The sequence below is a fragment of the Hippoglossus stenolepis genome, chromosome 12 (genome assembly GCF_022539355.2).
Source record: "Hippoglossus stenolepis isolate QCI-W04-F060 chromosome 12, HSTE1.2, whole genome shotgun sequence".
In the NCBI taxonomy this organism is placed as follows: domain Eukaryota; kingdom Metazoa; phylum Chordata; class Actinopteri; order Pleuronectiformes; family Pleuronectidae; genus Hippoglossus; species Hippoglossus stenolepis.
In genome coordinates this window covers 5,447,434-5,467,181 of record NC_061494.1, presented here as the reverse complement: position 1 = coordinate 5,467,181, position 19,748 = coordinate 5,447,434, and the positions used below count along the sequence as shown (strand labels likewise).

The window sequence follows — 19,748 nt, the reverse complement described above, 5'->3', positions numbered from 1 at the left end:
TATATGTATTCCTTTCAAATATGGGTAAACTCGCCAAAAAAGGGTAATTGACTCCTTGCCAGAACAGGTGTATACCTTTCTGTGATTTTTCCCCGGTGCGTAATGTTCAATGTCACAAATGCACCGACAACTGAGGCGCTCTCTCCCTCTCGCTGCCTTGCCAAAGGCGTCACGTTTTCTTCACTGCCGAGGCTGATAAAAAAACTGTGTCTACTGCAGACTCATTTGAGGCAGGAGTGACTGCAGATTGAATCTATTCCCATTGCATATAAAAGTCTAATATTAGCAGATCTTAGTGTGTTTTTTTTAACCGGTGGAAAAGGGGCTTTAGAGAGTTATGTGTAATTGAAGCGGAAACCTGTTCCACCTAAAGGGGAAAGAAAGCCTCAAATACAAATTACAAGTGTTGTTCATTTGGCCATGCAAAGTTCAGTGAAGTCCCCTCTGAAGCAAGAAATGAGACATTCTTAATAATGTCATCAAGCTGGAGCTGCTCTACTGACCAACCTGTGACAGCGGCCAGCGTGAATTCAAACTTTTTTTCATTTTATGGGTGATGCCTGTTGGTGTTTCAATGAAATAAAGCTCATTTGAGTGTAAAGAGACAAAGCAACATTCACAGTCCACTACATTAGCCTCCACTTCCCTGGTAAAAACAAAGACTCAAGGTTTTGTCTCCTGGCGCTTTTATAGATTAAAGGTCTTTTTTTCTGTTGCCTTAGGAAACAATTGTGAATTTGTCCACAATCACGGGAGAAACATGCGTCTTATTTGTTGCAGTTTTCTCCTCAAAGCAGCGTCCAAGTCCTTCAGCAGAAAGTTATCTGGAGATATGCTTAATGTGGCAGCACTTCTCGCTTCATCTAAATGAAGATAAAGGAGCACGGCACTCAGGAGGCCGGTAGTCTGCTCCGTGGGTAGAGACCTGCCATCCTACTGCTCCTCAGCCTGTTCCCCTTTTTTTATTCTCTCCCTCTGTCTCTCCATCCACATGGTTGCAGCAGCAGCAGCAGCTACTTAGTAATAAATGGCATTAATTTCGCCCCAGACAAAAAAGTTGGCTCATTTTCCAGCCCATTACTCCAGTGCTCCGGCAGAATCAAAAGCCTCTGTGCTCGCTGCACTAGAGGAAGGCTGTAAAGTACAGCAGCTAGAAAAGAGTGTGCACGGCAACAGCGCACCCACAGGGGAGGAGAATGTGACTGTGTGTGTGTGCATGCACGTGCCTGTGTGCGTGTGTGTGCTACTACAAGGTCTCGAGGTGGTCACAAGGAGGGATGACAGGTAAAAAGAGGAATGTTGGAGGAGGTCTGTGGTCTTTATTCCTCCTTTTATATGTCAAATATGTGCTCAGATTTTGTCTGTCTTGGTTTAAAGCTTGACTTCACGGAGCTGTAATAATCATGAGAGTTTTAATATAACATATTTAATTATTATTAAACTAAATGAACTGTATGTACTCAGTTCTGGTCTTGGATGGTTAATGAGCCTGGTCTCAAGGCAGACCAGGTGTGGGTTTTGTCAGGTGGAACAAAAAAGCAGCAGGACGTGGTGGAGAACATGGGGAGATAATAGCAGAGCGTGAGCGCTCTGATTGCAGCACTAGTTTTATACAGTAGACATTAAAATTGCTAATATTTTTGGTTAATTAAATTATAGTGAGGTGAAGCTGTAATTTTCCTGGAGACCTCCTGGCATCAGCAGTGAAAACCAATGATTACTGTCCATCAACAGTAGTTACACTACACTCTTACACATGAACTTAAGGTTCATGTGTAAGATTTATTTATACTGTATAGCCTTAGATATTTTTGCCTGATGGAAAAAAAACACCTTTCTTTCCAAGAGTTTCCATATTTGCATGAATAAAACTCCACCACCAGGCGGTGTTAGCTTAGCACAGAGAGTTGAAAACAGAGGCGAACCACTAGCCTGTAGCTCTGTCTGAATGCCAACAAATATAACCCTCAAAATCTAAAATGGTTTTTCCAGGTGGTTATCACCCTGCCTGTTTTTAGCAGTGGTGCAGTGATGTAGTGAACATTAACCAGATTTACAGTTTAGTTTTTGTGCAGACAAAACTAATATATTGATCATATTATTAATTAGTGAGGATGAGTTTTGAATCTGTTGTATGTTTTTTTTTTCTATCTTTATTCAAGAATGCTGCTTCTATGCACACGTGAAGCGTCTGCTCTTCGATTTCTCCTCTGTTCTTTTTGTGCAACTAGTCTGTCCAAAAGATAGATAGGAAGGATTGGAAAGAATTCCAGACTTAGTGCTTAGCTAAGCTGACGTTATCTTTAAATTTCGGCTACCATACCAGCACGAAAAGGGAATCAGTCTTTTCATTTACAATAGCTCTCAGTGAGAAAGAAAATGCATATTTTCTCAAATGAATCCTTTCACACTGTCTTATTTCAAGGGCACTAACATGACAGAGCCGAGTGTTGTGAGGCAATTTGACCACACATGGTTGAACATGGCTGCTGTGAGGTGACTCACCTGAAGTCCCCCTTGTTGTTGGTGACTCTGTCAGTGGGGCAGTACGGTGCCGACGTCTCCAGAACAACGATCTCCATTTGCTGAGAGGTGTTGCCACGGGAACTGGTCACCATGCACTCCCAGATGCCAGAGATGCCCACGTCGATGTTGGAGAGGACGACCTCGCTGGAGCAGGAGGAGAGAATGTGAAATAGTGAGCGTGCATCCGTGTGCATGTGTGTTGAACTTTTTCCTACGAGCATCAAACGTCTTTAAAAGGTTTGTACAAGGTGCTGGATTAGGATTTGGCCTCAGGTTTAGTGCTGAATGTAGTTTAAGGATTAGTTTTGTGTTGGGCCTTAAATTTTAGATGGTTTGGATTAATTTGGGATTTGGCTAGGGATTAAAATTAGTCATACAGCAAAAAGGTGCAGGTAAGAGCAACATCTTAGGGATTCTGCAGTCAGCAGAGGCTGCTCATCAGGGCAGGAGTGTGTGCACGTGTGTGCTGCACACAATCTCATTTGTTCAAGTGACACTCGTGCACATATGAGTGTGCAGCGGCTTAAAATGTTGGCTGTGACTTAAGATGATCATTACTCATGCTTATCGTTCCTACTTTGTCACAGCGATTCCTATCTCAATGGAAAAGGCCTGATTAAACAAAGGATGGTGAAACAGCAACAAGAGCCAATGCAGGCCATTTGCCAGGGCGACTAATCTTCAGGATTTTACTTCCATAGAAAACAGAGTGAAACTGACAGGGGTTGCTAAGCAATGTGCACTCTAAGAATAGAAATACTAACAATTGTTTCATTTCCAAATACAATCAGTTGTAGTATAATATACATGCTGCTTTGTGTGTACTCAAACCCTTTTTCTTTGTGGTATAATGCAGCCGCATGTGCTTGAAATACAACACGTCACTGTAGAACTTCTAAATGCAAATGCTGATGTGGAGAAGCTGTGATCCAAGAAAATGTTCATCAGAGAAAATGAGAAATATTTATTCAGAAACTTTTTCTCCTCCTTCTCCCCCTTTGGTCTCAATATTCTCACTACGAGTACAGTTATTTGAGTCTTTTGTCCCAGCATGTGTCTCAGCGAAAGGCAGGGGAACACCCTCAGTATGCAAAACTTCACACCACCACAACTGGCCTTGTAATTGGTTTGTAATTCACCATACTTGCATGTGATTGGAAGCTGAAGCATCCGAACTACATAAACATGCAAACGACCATATGACTTATGACCGTTTTTAAAATCACTAACGTTTTTTTCACATCTGTACACAGGGGACGGAAATAATTGGACCACTGGCTTTTTGGACACAAAATGAGAAAAATATGTATCAAGTGTTATAGACTGACCTCAGTGGGCCTCATTCACCAACCGTTCTTAAGAAGAAACGTCTTCTTAAAACCCACTTACGGAGTTTTTACAAAAATTATTTTACTCACACTGAAGAGAACTCTTACACACACTTGACAACTGAAATGTGGGTTAAAAATAATCTGATATAGTATTTTTATTTAATTCTACAGTTGTATAATACAATTTAAATTACCATAGTATTTCATCATTTTTATCTTTGAAAAAAAAATCAAGTTTCAGTGCATATTATAATGTTTTTAACGCATGGAAATGTTGAAGAGAACACACACAGAATATTTGGTCCATACTGCAAAATATAAGACTTTTTAAACACTTTTTATACATGTTAGTCTCAACAATAGTCAGCCATCTTTAGGTTTTACACACTGGTGTTTATATATTAAATGTGTCGTTTATTTCTGTTCTGAGAAGAGAGACGGCTCAGGAGATGCAACAGCACACGGAGCGCAGGTCTGTGGGTGCAGCGCTCCCTGTGTGTGCACCAAGTGGGACTGAACTCGAAAAATATTCAAAACATTTGATCTGAACCCGACCCAGCATGTCCGGTCCCGATGGGTCCTGTCAGGCTCAGGTCGAGTATCCACAGATGCTCAGCTGAGGGTTCACCTGCAGTGCTGTGTTTCCAATGCACCTGCGGCGCTCAGTGCATGTCTGAAAACAGCTTTAGAGTCTGAGCAACAGCTGAGGAGCCACAAAGTGTGAGGGTTTGATTATCAATGGTTATTTCAGTCACCAGTAAGATTGACTGTCTCCCATCTATGTGGGACACTGGTTTCAGAAGGTGGAAAGAAAATGGTCCTTACACAACATGTGTTTCTTCCAGCTACAACCCCGTTCTCAATTTCACTGTTCTAAACTGACTTTTACAGGCAACATTATGCTCCATGTGAAAACTCGCTTCCACTGCAACATGAATAACAACACATATAGGACAGTTAGTGGTGCACCGATGTATCGGCCGTATATCGGTAGCGGCCGATATTCGCCTCGTTTACTGCCATCGGCGTATCGGTAATAAACTTGACTTTCACCGATAACATTGGCCGATGTTTTCTGCAGCCTACCAATCTGGCATCCAGATTATGGTACACTGACGCCGGGTTTACACCGGGCGCTGAAGCGTCGATGGTTTCGGCATGCGAGCGAGCGTATCGCGCCAGGAAACAGACTTAAAAATGATTTTAAACGATATAAATGACATATTTTATATGATATAAATGATCAAATATGCATCCCATACTTTGTATTCCCCTTCTGTTGTCCTGGAATCCACTACAGCCACACAAGCAGTCATATAGATAAAAAGAGGGGGCTAAAGGCTTGCTTGGAGAATACGTAATTTACCCCCAACACCCGACATTGAACGGGTTACATACAACAACAAGCGGAGAATCGCGGGCTGACCGGCGCGGAGAAATGCGGGTCCGGTGTGAACAGCCAGGCGGCTGCGAGCTTGAGAATGACGCTGCGCGGCGCGGGGCGGCGCTTCAGCGCCCGGTGTAAACCCGGCGTTACACACCAAGAAGGCCACATGCAAGTAATAAACAAATATCGGTATCGGCTAGATTGTTGTTTTAAATATCGGTATCGGCCAAGAATTTCCATATCGGTGCATCCCTAAGGACAGTATTTCATTATTGCAACACATACGAATCAAATTATCTTTAATTTATGTAGAGGATTATGATTACTCTGCAGAGTAATCATAATCCTCTAAGACAAACTGGAACATATGGGCCAATTTTTGTGCCTGTTGCCATAAAGACGTTGAGAAGAACTTAAGGCTGCTGCACACTAGACAACTCTTGACCGATTTTAAAAACGTGGGAGACCACAGACATAATGACAGATTCAACCGATGTTTAATCGTATAATCTTCAGAAAGCACACACTGGACGATTTGGCCAGAACGTCAGACCACACACACACGCTTTTTAAGAAACAATTTCTGCTAAGTGCTGATTTTATGGACTTCAAATCTCATAGAAACTCACGATATATCTTCTTCTTCTTCAGTGTTTTATGGCAGTTGGTATTACTGCCACCTTCTGAATTAGAGTGTAGAGAACTCCTGTGATTGAATGTGACTTCAGAAGAAAAACAAACATGGAGGAGGACCGACGTCATGTGTTCTGGTTTGTAGCAAAACCCCCCCCACAAACTATGGATGAAGTAATGGCTGAAAAGGCGTATACATTTTGCAGCGCTAGCTGGAGCTGAGTTGGAAATGTATTGTTTTTAGTCGCAGTTGTACAAGTACATAATCCCCGGTTGGTGATGCTTGCTCCCTCTCTAGTGGGGTGTCTGTCGGAGACGATTCGAGATCAGGGAGGCTCCGACTCAATCGATAGCATTACGATAATTTTGTAAACCCCTCACACTTCAGGATTATTTGGGCAGATAATCAACACCGATTGACCTACAGTCGGGAACGCCCGTGCGATTGACGGAAGGGTCAAATCGGGTCCAAAATCGGCCTGATTATCCTTTATTGTGCAGCAAGCCTTTAACTGATAAGTGAGTTAGCAATAGTGTGTGTGTCAGCAGCTCTGAGCTGGAGGAAATGTGAATGGATGATGATTCTCATATTTTATGGGACTGTCCATTACTACAGGGATTCCAGCAGAACATAAAAGAGGCAGTCAATAAAATAATGAATACTGATATCCAGCTAGATCCAGTGGATTTTATACCGAGGGGAGTTTCTGAAAGGGTAAACAACAAAGACCAAAGGTATATCTCATGCATTCTTTTAATAGATCCAAGGAAAATGATAGGGATAATCAGGATGAAAGCATCAAGCCTTACTCAGTCTACTCAAAGGCTAAGATGAGTCACCACAATGGAGTAGCCCGATTGCAAATGAGGGAGGACACACACACCACAAAGATGCATTCCTGCAAAAATCAAGTGAATTGAGGTTTATTATTAGTTTGTCAGTACATGTCAACGCCTAATGTCAACAATTGTTGTGAAAAAATCAAAAAATGAATGAAGCTCCAAAAAATAACCAAATATCAAATATTATAAAATCCACTGTCTTGCATTCAGACAATAAACAAACTGTATTGTTTTTATGAAACTAGGCAGAGACCTCTTTAATGTCTTTGAGCTGAAGTGTGAATGTGCACTAAAACAGAATGAAGTGTGAATGTGCACTAAAACAGAATGAAGTGTGAATGGATTAAAGGTGACTCGTCAGCAGTCAGTAGGTTTTCTTTTTTTATGTAAATTAGAAGGATTACACAAAACCTACTGCACAGATTACCATTAAACTTGGTGGAAGGATGTGGTATGTCTCAGGAAAGAACCCATTTAATTTTGGTGCAGATCCTGATTAATGGTTTGATGCAGGAATTTTGTTTCACTTTCTGTCACGTTTCCCACAATCTATGGTGGTAGTGGGGGTGCACTTGGATGTGCATGATGGGATTCCAAGTGACAGGTACACAGACGAATGAGTGAAATAGTTCTCACGTGAGAGAACTGCATTGCACGCGCTTGCAGGTACGTGTACGTCAGCAGCTGAAACTATGAGGTCAGGTGGTCTCTTGGACGGTAATAACTTTATGGATGATAGCGCGAGCAAGCACATGGCAAGTAGTGCTCTAAATAGTGCTGCACACAGCTACACAATGCAGCAACGGAGCAAAAATACTAAGTCAGAGATCTGATATATTATTTTGAAAATTGTCAGAGTGTTTGGTTCTTTGTGAAATTGTGTCAGGAAAAATTTGAACATAGTCTAGAGAATTACTAGGAGACGGTGTTTTGACATGGCGGCGGTGTGCACTCTCAGAGCGCCTTTCTGGTCTTCAATTTATTATACAGGACCCTTACACAAACAAATACATGTTGAGTGCACCAATCATGAAGAAAGCTAAAATGACAACTCATTTGTAAATGTTGTTAGTCTAAATTATCAAATTAGCTGCTATGATCTGACTCCAGCAGAACAGGTAATGCGCTCAATATTCCCACATTGAGCTCCGCTGCTGTTTGTTTTGTAAGAGGAGATCATCCCTGTATCCAACAGACCCATGACTTAACTTTCAGCAGGAGGGTAACAATAATGAATATAATAAAATCATCAATTCATCTGCTGTGGTCCGCCAAAGCTCTATTTTCGGACTAGTTTTCTAAAAAGGCTCTAAATCTTTGAACACTTGACTGAGATGATGACATTCAGGGTTACAGAGTCAATGTGCGTGTGCTGTGAATACATAGGATTGTGTTTTTACATGTGCATAAATGTTTTTTCAGTTTCAGTGAAAGTGCTTCACTGAAGTGGACCGTGAGGAACGACTCACTCGCCATCATGACTGTGACGACGTATGTATGTCAAATATAATCATGCATGTATTTCATGGAGAGGCTCTGAACTGTAACCATAACCTCTCCCTCTCCTTCACCCGCTCACTCTGTCTCACACACCATGACACACACGCTTTCAATCGCTCCGTCTCTCCACCTCCCCCTTTAAAACAACATTCTCCTCCTTCCACGGGAAACAAGTTGAGTAAGAAGTGTGGATTGGCTTCAAGTTTAAAACCCTCTAGGCTCAATCCAGCTATCAGCGTCTCTAAACAGTTATATAACATCCACGTTGACGACATATGCTGTCTGAAAACCTAATCTTAACAGATGGTATATAGATAACGTATTGGGAGGTGAAGTGGAAGACCAAACCTGTTCGTCATGCTTATCAGACTCTATTTGCACAGGACTTGTATTACATGTGGGAACACAGTCATTCATGGAGCACCCCTCAACCTCTGATTAATAAAACATTTCTCACAGGATAATTACATTGGCAGGAAAGACCAGTTTTCCACGTCACACTTTGTGTATGTAAAGCCAAGTTTTTCCAATTTGCTTATTGATTTAGCAACACGGAACCTGAGAGAATTCAGCATTCGAGACTCCACTCGACTGGAAAAAAGAGAGAGAGAGATTTTGCACAGGATTAGTGTTTTCACCGTAGGAAGCACTGGGCTGAGGCTGGAAAGGACCTGGATCTCGCTATAATGTTCCGTTCATATTAGGGATGGGCATAATTAATCGACGATCGATTAATTGATCATTAAGAATTTCGTCGATGACATTATTTTTTCATCGATAAAACTAATGCATGTTCTGTTGCGTAGTGTGAGTCTTGAAGGAATGCAATGGATTTCGCTATGTGGCAGCAATTAAACATTTTACCACACGGGGCAATGTTTGAAAAAAAACGCCACAGGCCTACTCAGTTACCTGCGAGTTTCTGTGTATTTCAAAAGTAAACATGAAGAGGTCACGGCGAAGTACAACGCGAAGTATAAGTACAACTCGGCCACGACTCAAATGATGTACCACTTGAACAACGCACATCCGACCCTGGTTCGTGGCGGTGCATCCTGCTCTCGGTCTCAACCTAGCATCAACTCGGTGTTAGCACGGAGGAGCTGCGATGCACAACGAGCAGAGAAAATTACCCAACGGATCTGCAAGTTCATCGAGATGGATATGCTACCCTTAAGTATTGTTGAGGGCGAAGGTTTTCGACAACTGATAAACTTATTGGAACCGGCATATCACATTCCGTCACGACGTACCATCACCAGACTGGTAGAAACGCACTACGAAGAACGGAAGCAGGAGCTGTTAAAAGCTTAGGTCTGAAACCTGTCAGACCTAAGTATTATATATTTTTGGTTAAGTTATTGTTTAACATGATTGTTTTTTATATTATTATTATTATTTTATTTTGGGTCAGTTGCGTTTATGAGCACCGGCTTCTAGCTGTCGGCTCCGCTGCTTAACAGTACAGCAGCGCATATTTTCAAGTGTAACCATTGAACGGATCCCGTTTAACTGCCACAAGAGTTGTTCATCTTCTAATAAAGATCTCAATGAGGAAACACGCTGTGTTTTTTCTATTTTCACTGCATTTTAATATAGCCTATAAATAGTGAATTTTAATATTAAAATATTAATGATTAATCGAAACTCAATCGTTAATTCTCCCGACGATCGATTAAGACATTTTAATCGAATGCCCATCCCTAGTTCATATGGTCGAACAGCAGCCTCATATACGCTGGCATGTGTACACTGCTCACATCAGAGGTAACGTGTTTAGCAAAGTGATCGTCAGTTTGCTTTGGTATGTAAGCTGTGAGATTTAAAAAAAAAAAAGACCTCATTACATTATAATGTGATATTAGTATGATGGGAGCAGAGGAGGAGGTCAGGTGATGTTATTATAGAGGGACAGAGTCAACATACTGTAGGCGGGAGGTCAAGCTGGATTGATGGGTCGCTTTAACACAGGAGACTGCTGTTCATTTCCTGTTTCCAACCAGCAGCCAATGTCATTTAAAATCATGTCCCCAGTCATTCCCTGGCTTTAACCACGTGATTGTTGTAGTTATAAGATGATGAAGCTCCCTTAAACACTTGTTATTTTCCATGTTATTATTTGTGCCTGCACCCAACCAAACCATATCCATAGTACTGTCATTAATCATAAAATGGATTCATTTATTTGCTGTTTGTCTATGTTTCCTTCTTAAGGGCATGAACAAGCCATTTTTTTCCCTTTTGTTTCATTTGGAGGACTTGCTGTATATTGGTTCCAAGACTTGGAAAAAATAGTACAAACATAAAAATCAACAACAAGCTACATTTATGCTGGTCTGACTCCTGGCTCCAAAGATACAACTTTCTGATTTAAATTTTTTTAACTGTCCTTATCAGTGTTACACTTACAATACGTAACTTTGGCCTCCAGGGGTCTGTCAGTCAAAACAATAACAAGAGGCCGAGTTTGATGACACCGTGAAGCAGCGTGGGATCATGGGAGTTATTGTCTTCACCATTGCTGATATTTTCACAGATGAGGTAAAGTATTTAAGTTTTATTTACGTTAAGCAGCAAACCGCAATGAATAATCATGAGCTATTATGAGTGACAAACACAAACAGTGGAAGGAGAAAGCAGCCGACTGGCTAACAGCGTGTTTTTCTTTTTCCACAAATAACGCAAATATTACCCAATTAAATGGCGACCAAAATTAAACATCCTGTTACCTTGAATAAAACTGGGGATTTCTCTGGGTTCGAACATTATTGGAAACATTTAGATGATGTACATACGTAGGTCAACAAAACATATAACATAGGTTGAGTCATTTTAAGACATTTGATTGAAGAATTGTTACATTTTATATATTTAACTGTTGAAGTTAACTGTGTCTGTCTATACACTTGGGTTCCATTTCCAGTGTTTTGTACAAACATATTTTCTTTTACGGAACAAAATATGATTTTTGATGTTGCTGTGAGTATGTAGTATATTTTGATTTGTCATGTATGTAGAACAAATAATACATTTAAATTTCTAATTAAATAGACTGTAGAAAGATTGAATTTTGCCACACATCTGTAAGTGCTACAACGAATACTAAAATAGCATCAATAAATAATCAATCCCCGGAAAAGTCCTGGCAAGAAAGAAGAAAATGTATCCTACGAACGTACACTATTTATAATACACACAAAATTTCAACGGATTTACCCTGATATCCTAACAAATCACAGATCGTCCCCTGATGTGTGCAGCGGTTTGGGGATTTTTATCAGTGTCTCGGTATAAGCGGAACATTTTGTATTCATTAAACAGTTGGAGAAGTGTAATTAAGATTTATCAGTTGTTTTTTTATTCTGTCAGATGAATGTTCACATTATAAATGGCAACTGGAACAGTAGGTGTGATATAGTGCATTAAACAAAACAGATCAGGTTGAGTTTTTGTGAATGAAGGTGTTTTTTTTCTTTATCTGGAGGAACTTGTTTTTCCAAGATACTCTCCCTTTTGTTGGTGGGGAAAAAAACCTTTTTTAGATTAAATACACTCACAGGTGATCATGTGGTGGATGGAGGTGGAGCTTTGTGTCCAGACACACTATGTGATGACATGCATGCAAGTGTGTGAGAAAAAGCTGCTGCACTTGTCACCTCCATCCATGAATAGTCTGCAGAGGGTACACTTACATCATCACTGAACATGGGCCAACTGTCCGAATGCTGGAAAATAAACAGGGAAACCCCCCCCCCCCCCCATCCTGCACACACACATTACAAACCCAATCCGCCCTCTGGTCCTCTCCCTTTCCCTGTGTCTCCCACCACTCGCGTCTCGAGGGAAACCTTCACCGCTGAAGGTATATTCTCCTGCAGCCTGATCACGAACTTCAACAACCTGCTGCACTCAGACGAAACAAGGGGAGCGGAGAATGCTCCCCAGCAGCCAACAGTCCAGCTTTCAGAAAAAAAAGTCATCCTCACATATTAAACCCATGAAGATATCGCTCCAGTATGTGAGACGCTATAGGGCAGGGGCACGTATAAGTCATTCACAAAGCACTGACCTACATCCGCGGAAACACTGCACCATTGTGGAGCAGCTCCCCACAGGACTCATTAGGAACATTTATGTTAGCATCGGAAATCTCACAACTTGTTTACATAATGTTCCTTACGTGACGGGGAACTTTCTGCCCGACAACTTCATGCGAGCTCACTGATTAGTCTGGGAATTTGTGTTTTATCAGAGCTTGTGGCAGCTTTGCATTATAAATGTGCAATTTTAAACCTGCGCCTTAATGATTTTCTTTATAGAAACTATTTCATTTATTCCGAGAAGGGTTATTACATTATGCTTGTGCACATGCAGGAGCATATACACACAAATAGTAGCATAATTCTTTCTGATATATTGCTTCAATTGAAGCAAAATTCAAATCTTTGTCCAAACCCACTCTATATCACAGACTGTTAATAATTTACACTTTGCTTTATCCTGGTGTAACTTAAAGCTTTTATTTTTCTTTATTGACTGAAACTGGCAAGCAGTAAAGAGATGAACCAGTAGGTAAAATTGTATGTGTGGAGACATAATCAATTCTGGTCTCCTCAGCAACTGAAGCTGCACAGAAGCGAGTGTTCAGCCTGCTGAATTTGAAACAGCAAGAAACACAAGCAGCCGTTTGGAGAAAACACAGTAGGATGCAAGATATGTGGGTTGAATTTAAAGAAATGTAAGTTTATGTTCGTGAGCAGGAGTTAGGAAACAAAATGGGACCTTTAGCGAGATCATCAGCAGAGACACAAGGGAAGAGGCAGCAAGACATGTTTTCCTTTCCTCCTTTGCCTTTAGTACTGTTTCCAAACCAGGTACTTCATTTTGTGCAAGATTAGCCCAATTAAAGATGCAGAAGATTAAGAAGGATACATCCACAGTGTCGGCTGCACCTAGCTTCAGGGCTCTGGGATGTTTTATTAATGAAACATGAATCACAGGCTGGTCCCACTGCTGCTGCTATAGTAGCTAACACTGGGAGCTTGGCCTGACACCATTACTCAGCAGGAGTCTGGCCCACATCGCGGAACCAGCGGGCCTCATGGGGCCTGGTTTTGGCTGCTGTTCATTGTGAGCAATGTAAACAGATCAGCTTATCGGCCAACCTGCGCCAGCAAATAAGAGGCTATGATGACGTGGCACAGAGTAAAAGCATGGGGGGGAGAAGAGAATAAAAATAAAAACATGTTTCATAACGTTACACCTGTTTCAGTAAGTAAAAGACCATGTCATGATCCGAATGTCTCCGCAGGATTTTTGCCTGACACTGCCTAAAGCAGGATAAGCAGAATATAACTGAGAATAAAAAACTGCATAATAGTTTTGGTTCACCTTCACAGAGGTCATTTCATTGAGGCTTTGGCATCTCGCTCTCGTTGCTGCAACACTGTGCCACAAATCCAGATGAGGGCCTTAAGCCACGCGCTAAATCCTGTGTATTCAGTCTTTCCTCTCTGATGGGGCGTGCAGGGCGAGGCTGACTAACGCAGAGGACATTTGTCCAAGGTGAGCGACATCAACCGTCGGCCGTGATGACTAATATATTGTCCACTGTGACTAAATGAGCGTTCACAGCGTCTGGCAAGTCAAAGGCCAGAACATTAGTTACATTTTTTCTTTTTTCTTCTCTTCAGACTAAATGAGAGCTGGATCGGTGAAGTCACAGGACTCTTAATTTCCGCCCCCCCGTCTCTCAACACTGCAATTTAAGATCCAGCACAGGGCGAAGGGTGACGTTCAGCCCCGGCACAGCAGATTGTTTTTGTTGGACCGAGCTCCGCTACACTCTCATCAGCTATGGAAATTATGTCTGCTCCTTGCAGCTTTTGCAACAGGAGGGAGGCATTTTAGGTGCCAAGAGCAACATGACCCGCACTGTTACACTTGGGGGAGAAAATTGCATTATTTGTGTATACAAGAGGAGAGCAGCGGGCGATTGCATGCAGGGGCCCTAATCAGAATAGGAGCAATGAGAAATCCATCATGTTCTACTGGGACACCGAACTGGAAAGTCAAAACTCTGGAGGACTCTTAGTTGAGCAGAGGGGGGATGGGGAGCAGAGCACAGTTTGTGATAATGTGACTGGAGAAGAAGGAGTCTGGACCAGGAGCTGACAGATGTACACAGCCAACAGAGGGTCAGTTGAAGGACCACTCTCCTCTCTGATGGACTTCGAGGTATGAAGCCAGTTTTCACTACTGCTGCACATTAGTGGGTTTTATGTTTCCTGATAATAAGTGGATTTCAGACTCTTTACTCAAAGATACTATGTATAGAATCTTTACAGACTCATTTAAGTGATTCACATGACATGACACACAGTATATTTCTGTTTCTGAACAGTAACAAAATCCAAGTGAAAAGTGTTTATTCCATCATTTGCTTTGTGTCACCACTGGGCAAAGTCACACATTTCCTCCCACACACCAACAGTGAAGCAGTGTCTGCAGCCATGACACAGAATGTCAATATGCATTACAAATAAAAGTTGTGCCTTTAAATTATTATATAAACCTCGATGAATATTTTTCAGCAGTGCATCAGGCTGTAAACACATTCACATTTTATTACCTCATGAAGTGGATATATATGGCTTATTTACATATCTGTAAAACACATGGAGCAACATTCTCATTCAATCAGACTGTGTAGACTAATATTTGTTCTTCTTTAAGCTCTTTCTTGTTTTCCACCAACTCCAGAAGGATATAACTGGCTGGTGCAAACAAGAGTACAGAGGAACTGCAGAACCAGCTGATTACTCTGTTGGTTTGATTCCTATTAAATTACACAGTCATTTGATCCATTGTTACTGTATTAAATCAATTAATTCAGAAATTTAAAAAAACAAAATGTGAGGTCAATGAAGTGCTAAATGATTGGAAACATGCATATCCTCTAGTGACTGTTTCTCAGGCAGCATGTTACTGTTGTAGCTAGAGGTGGAGCTGACGTTCATTCCGTTATGAGCTTTTAAGTAGTTGAGTCTATGCATTATCCCATGCATCATACTGTTATGCTGATTATGGTTCAGTGTTTTCCATTAGCCAGGCCGTGGCAGCCCATCATAGTCCAAATTGTACTGTCGTAGTTTCCTAATGATAATAATTTTTAACAATTTTACTCTCATCGTATCAGTGGCCTGTCAAAACATTCAGGAAGCCATTTGTAAAGTATGAGTGTATCAAAAAGTGCACTGTATATTCTAAATGTAAAGACAGGAAGTAGACAGGTAACATAAAAGTAGCCCAACATTGCCCTAAAATATGGTGTTTCACTCTCTACATCTTTTGACACTGTTGGTAAACGAGAAGCGAGTGACATCAACAGGTACTGACCTTTTCTGACGAACGCCTCAATAAAAATAAACTGTGCCAGGACACATCACTACAGTGACACAAAGACACCGAGACATCACTGAAAGATCTTTCTCTACTGTAATCCAATTATTCAAGGCAGTGCATTCACCATAGGGATCACTGAGAATGTCAAGCAGTGAGCTGGGATATAATGAAAAGACATAGTATTGACTGTTAGTGGCGTTTGCAGTCAGGGGAATGTTATACCTTCCCTGAAATGAAGTGGAAATGTAGCAGGCATTCTAGTTGCCAAATAAACCACACAACAAGAGGCGTCGGGGCCCTGTTGACACAGGGAAACATATTTCTGTCAGCACTCCATCAATATTTATGTTAGACGGGCCGAGTCAGAACAGGCAGCAGTTAAACTAATCAACAGCAATGTGCTCCTGCATCTGAGCCCTGCTGCCTGTTGCATTACGACAAATGTATTTACCACAACACACACACAAACACACATATTGCGCACACACACTAACGCACAACCATACGCGCCGCAGACCATCAAGTCGACAAAGACAGGAAGAGGATGGACGCTTGCAGCAACGTCTTCAATCAGGGAAAAATGTGCGAAAAGCCAGTGGTGCAGCTCTACCATATCACCACAATTATGATTCAGCATCTGTTCCCCTTAGCGTGTGATCAGCTCAGCGCTCCGCCGGCGCTGGGGGAGCGGCTGAGGCGGCCAGCATCCAGAGACGAGCCGCAGATTGCTCTGAAGTGGTGGCACGCTGCCAAGCCAATTCTGTCCTGTCCTTTCAGATCCTTATCAAGGGCACCAGTAACAAAAGGTAAATCACAGCTCCGATGGGTGAGTGGGAGACAGAGACAGGGAGAGAGGAGTGTGTATGTGTGTCTGTCACATCCGTGTCCGTGACCCCAGTTAAACAAGTCTGTGCTGAATGAATGAATGAGCATGTGTGTGTATGTTGTTTGCCATCTTTGTATGTGCTTGTGTATTTTGGATCGCATTACTCATGTGTGTGTATATGTGTCAGTGAAACAGGCCGGTCGACACCTTATCAGCTCCCTGCTCACATTTGGCTCATCCATCCCCCCCCCTCCTCCTCCTCCTCTCCTCTACGTGTACCTGGTCAGCAGGCAGCAGTCGTGAAGCAGGGTCTCCTCCACATAGATGCCTCGGTCCTCCTGCGTGGTCATGGCGTGGCCGTTGTGACGCCACTGCAGCTCCACTGACGGGTCCACGTAGGAGGCAGTGCACTGCAGGGGGAGCCGGTCCCCACGAAAAACCAGTTGGCGCTGAGAAGGGATGAGCTGGAAGAGGGGCATCTCCAGAGGTCCATCTGGAAGATGAGGAGAGGATAAAACAGGAAGGTCAGCTTGTAAACCTTCACTTCCCCTTCCCCCCCTTCCTGAGGCGGAAAGGTAGAGGAAGAGTGGGGAGGTCATTCTTCCATCCTTGAGAGGAAAAGAAAGAGAAAAAATGGTGGTTTTTACCGCATTGGTGTTCTGCAGGATTTTGCCTATTTTGCCAGCAGTATTAACAAACAACAAATGAGGCACTGCATGCTTGGACTGTCAAACTCATATCAAGCCTGCACACACTACCACAAACACACAAATCCTTACCCTGTGCACAAACAGTACACACACACACACACACACACACACACACACACACACACACACACACACACACACACACACACGTGCATGCCCCAAAAAATACTGTCAACACACAAATATGCACATACACAGTGCATTCTGTCAAGGTCACACTCCAGCCCCCCCGTCAATCCCACATGTTGATGCTCTTGAGTGAGATGAACAGCAGCTGATAAAGGAGAACAGCCTTGAGCACTCCCCTGGACTCTCCTTGACTCCGTACATGCTCTGGACGCCTGGTGCAACATCAGTGATAGGATTACCTACCTCGTAGCTGCCTCCAGTCCTCAAGCCTTTTTTGCCAGAGAATATGCTAACGTCAACGATTACATTAGAAGACAGAGGAGAGTGTTAAGTCCATTGCTAGAATATGGGAGGGGGTTTGATATTCAGTGATAATCCCTCAATCCCTGATTATTCTAATTATACTGTATGATATATAAGATAAGTCAGTGTCTCTGATCATGATGAAGCCGTAAAGTATCAGTTTCTGCCTGGTTTGGTGAGCGTGGACTGGCCATTAGGAGGGAAGTCTTGCAGGTTGAAGGAATACGTTTTTCTGGAGACGGATGATGCCTTTAGCATAAATTGTCAATAAGAGATGCAAAAGGTGACCGAAAGCATAGCGGTGTAACGGTACACAAAAATCATGGTTCGGTACGTACCTCGGTTTTGAGGTCACGGTTCGGTACGTTTTCGTAGAAGCAAGAAACAGAAAACATTGAACTGATTTTGTATTTCTTTGTATTCAACCCTGACTGTGTCTTTCTTACCAAAGTAATTTTTACAAACTTGAAATAACAAAATAAACATTTATTACTAAATGAATAAAAATATATCCATTAAGGTGCAGTGTGTAGAAAATCAACTGTACTTAAACTGCACCACGTATAATTATCATTATTAAATATATGTATTTTCATTTTTTTTTATTCAAAAATATTTACTTGTCCACATTGTCTGCAGATAGGATTAGATGCCCTGATGGCACTGGCAATGTCTCCTCTGTGGAGAACACTCACGCTAGTGACAGAGGGCTGGTGTGACTTTCTGGCTGAAATGCCGACAAGAGGGAACTTTGTAACGAGGCTCAATTACTTGCAGTGTGTGTTTGAACCCTGCGTTCTCAACAACAGAGGACGGTTGCATGTCCACAGGTAAAAAACACCTATGACGCTCGTTATTGCTTAGACACGGTCTTATATATTTGCAAGCGGCTGCTTTAATGTCGCGGGGAGCTGGGTTTGCACTGAACTCGTTTTTTCCTTGTCCCTCTAATGTTAGTGGACATCACTCTGGTGATGCCGTTTCAAACGAGTCGGCATGTTCGATGTGCTGCCAGCTACATATCCGATAGCAGCTGCACAATGTCAGCTTTTGTACGATCCACTTGTTTCTGTCTGTCGTCATTATAGTTGACTGTGAAACTCAATGTTTCTGCAAAGTGGACTTAAATGATGAGGGAGGGTCTACCTACCTACATACTTACCAACCTACATCGATCAATCCATCAAATGTTATTTGTATAGTCCATATTCACAAATCACAATTTGCCTCATAGGACTCAACAAGGTGCAACATCCTCTGCCCTTAACTCTTGACTAGGGTGAGGAAAATCTAAAAGAAAAGAAAACCTTTTAGCAGGAAAAAAACAACCCTGTCTTCCTTCCCCTGGTGGTGGTTAGCATCTAGGTTGTAGCTCCTCTGCTAATTCAGATCATTTCTACATTACTACAGCTATAGGCGCCAATCCACAATTAAACGTACACTTGAGTTGCTCAAGTACTCTCTACTCCCTCGTACTTAAGCAATTTCTTGTTGTCCCATTTGCTTTTTATTTTCGTACTTCTCCATTTCAGTTCACTCTCCTAGGGTACTAGGAGAATGCTACTTGCCCTATGTGTCTCATCATCAGTTATTCCTCTTCCTCCTTTATTAGTAATGGTACATGTAATAAATGTAGTGTATTGGCAGCAATGGAGGCTTAGCAAACTGTAATGCCATCACAACACCTAAGCTGTCCTTACAAAAAGGTGCCTTATAAGCATACAAAGTCAAGGTGATCTCAAACCTTTACATTATATGTGGAGTCTCTCTCTTAGAGAAACATATCTAACTTGGCTCACCTCGCCAAACCAATCTTTGTGTCCTTTCTATCAGTCTCCAAGAACGTCAAAGTCCATTCTCACAGATATATTTAGTACTTTCCTTCAGTTATATCTATTTGGCCTCCTTACTCAACCTTGGGTCATAAAGATACTGCAAAAGAGAAAAAAAGGACTGTTATTCCAAATATGTGGTGATCATCCTCTCCTGACCTTATTCTGTGAACTGTCATCGTGGGTAGGAGGCCTAAGAAAGATATTTCATACAAAGTGAAAAAAATAAAACTAAAACTAACAAAATAGATCAACACCATAAAAATCTCCATAACAGGATTAGCTCAGCACGTTGCATGTTCGTTCATACAGGGCCAGACATTT

At 41.9% G+C, this 19,748-nt stretch overlaps 1 protein-coding gene across 1 annotated transcript in view; it reads right to left on the bottom strand.

The window, feature by feature from the left end:
• LOC118119234 (adhesion G protein-coupled receptor A1) overlaps nt 1-19,748 on the bottom strand; it is a 183,074-nt gene that overhangs the window by 125,582 nt on the left and 37,744 nt on the right. The window contains exons 7-8 of the mRNA XM_035172991.2: nt 16,730-16,943; nt 2,506-2,670 (exon numbers count right to left, since the gene is read on the bottom strand). Of these exons, the coding sequence (XP_035028882.1) occupies nt 2,506-2,670; nt 16,730-16,943 (379 nt within the window). The remainder of the gene's footprint in view (nt 1-2,505; nt 2,671-16,729; nt 16,944-19,748) is intronic.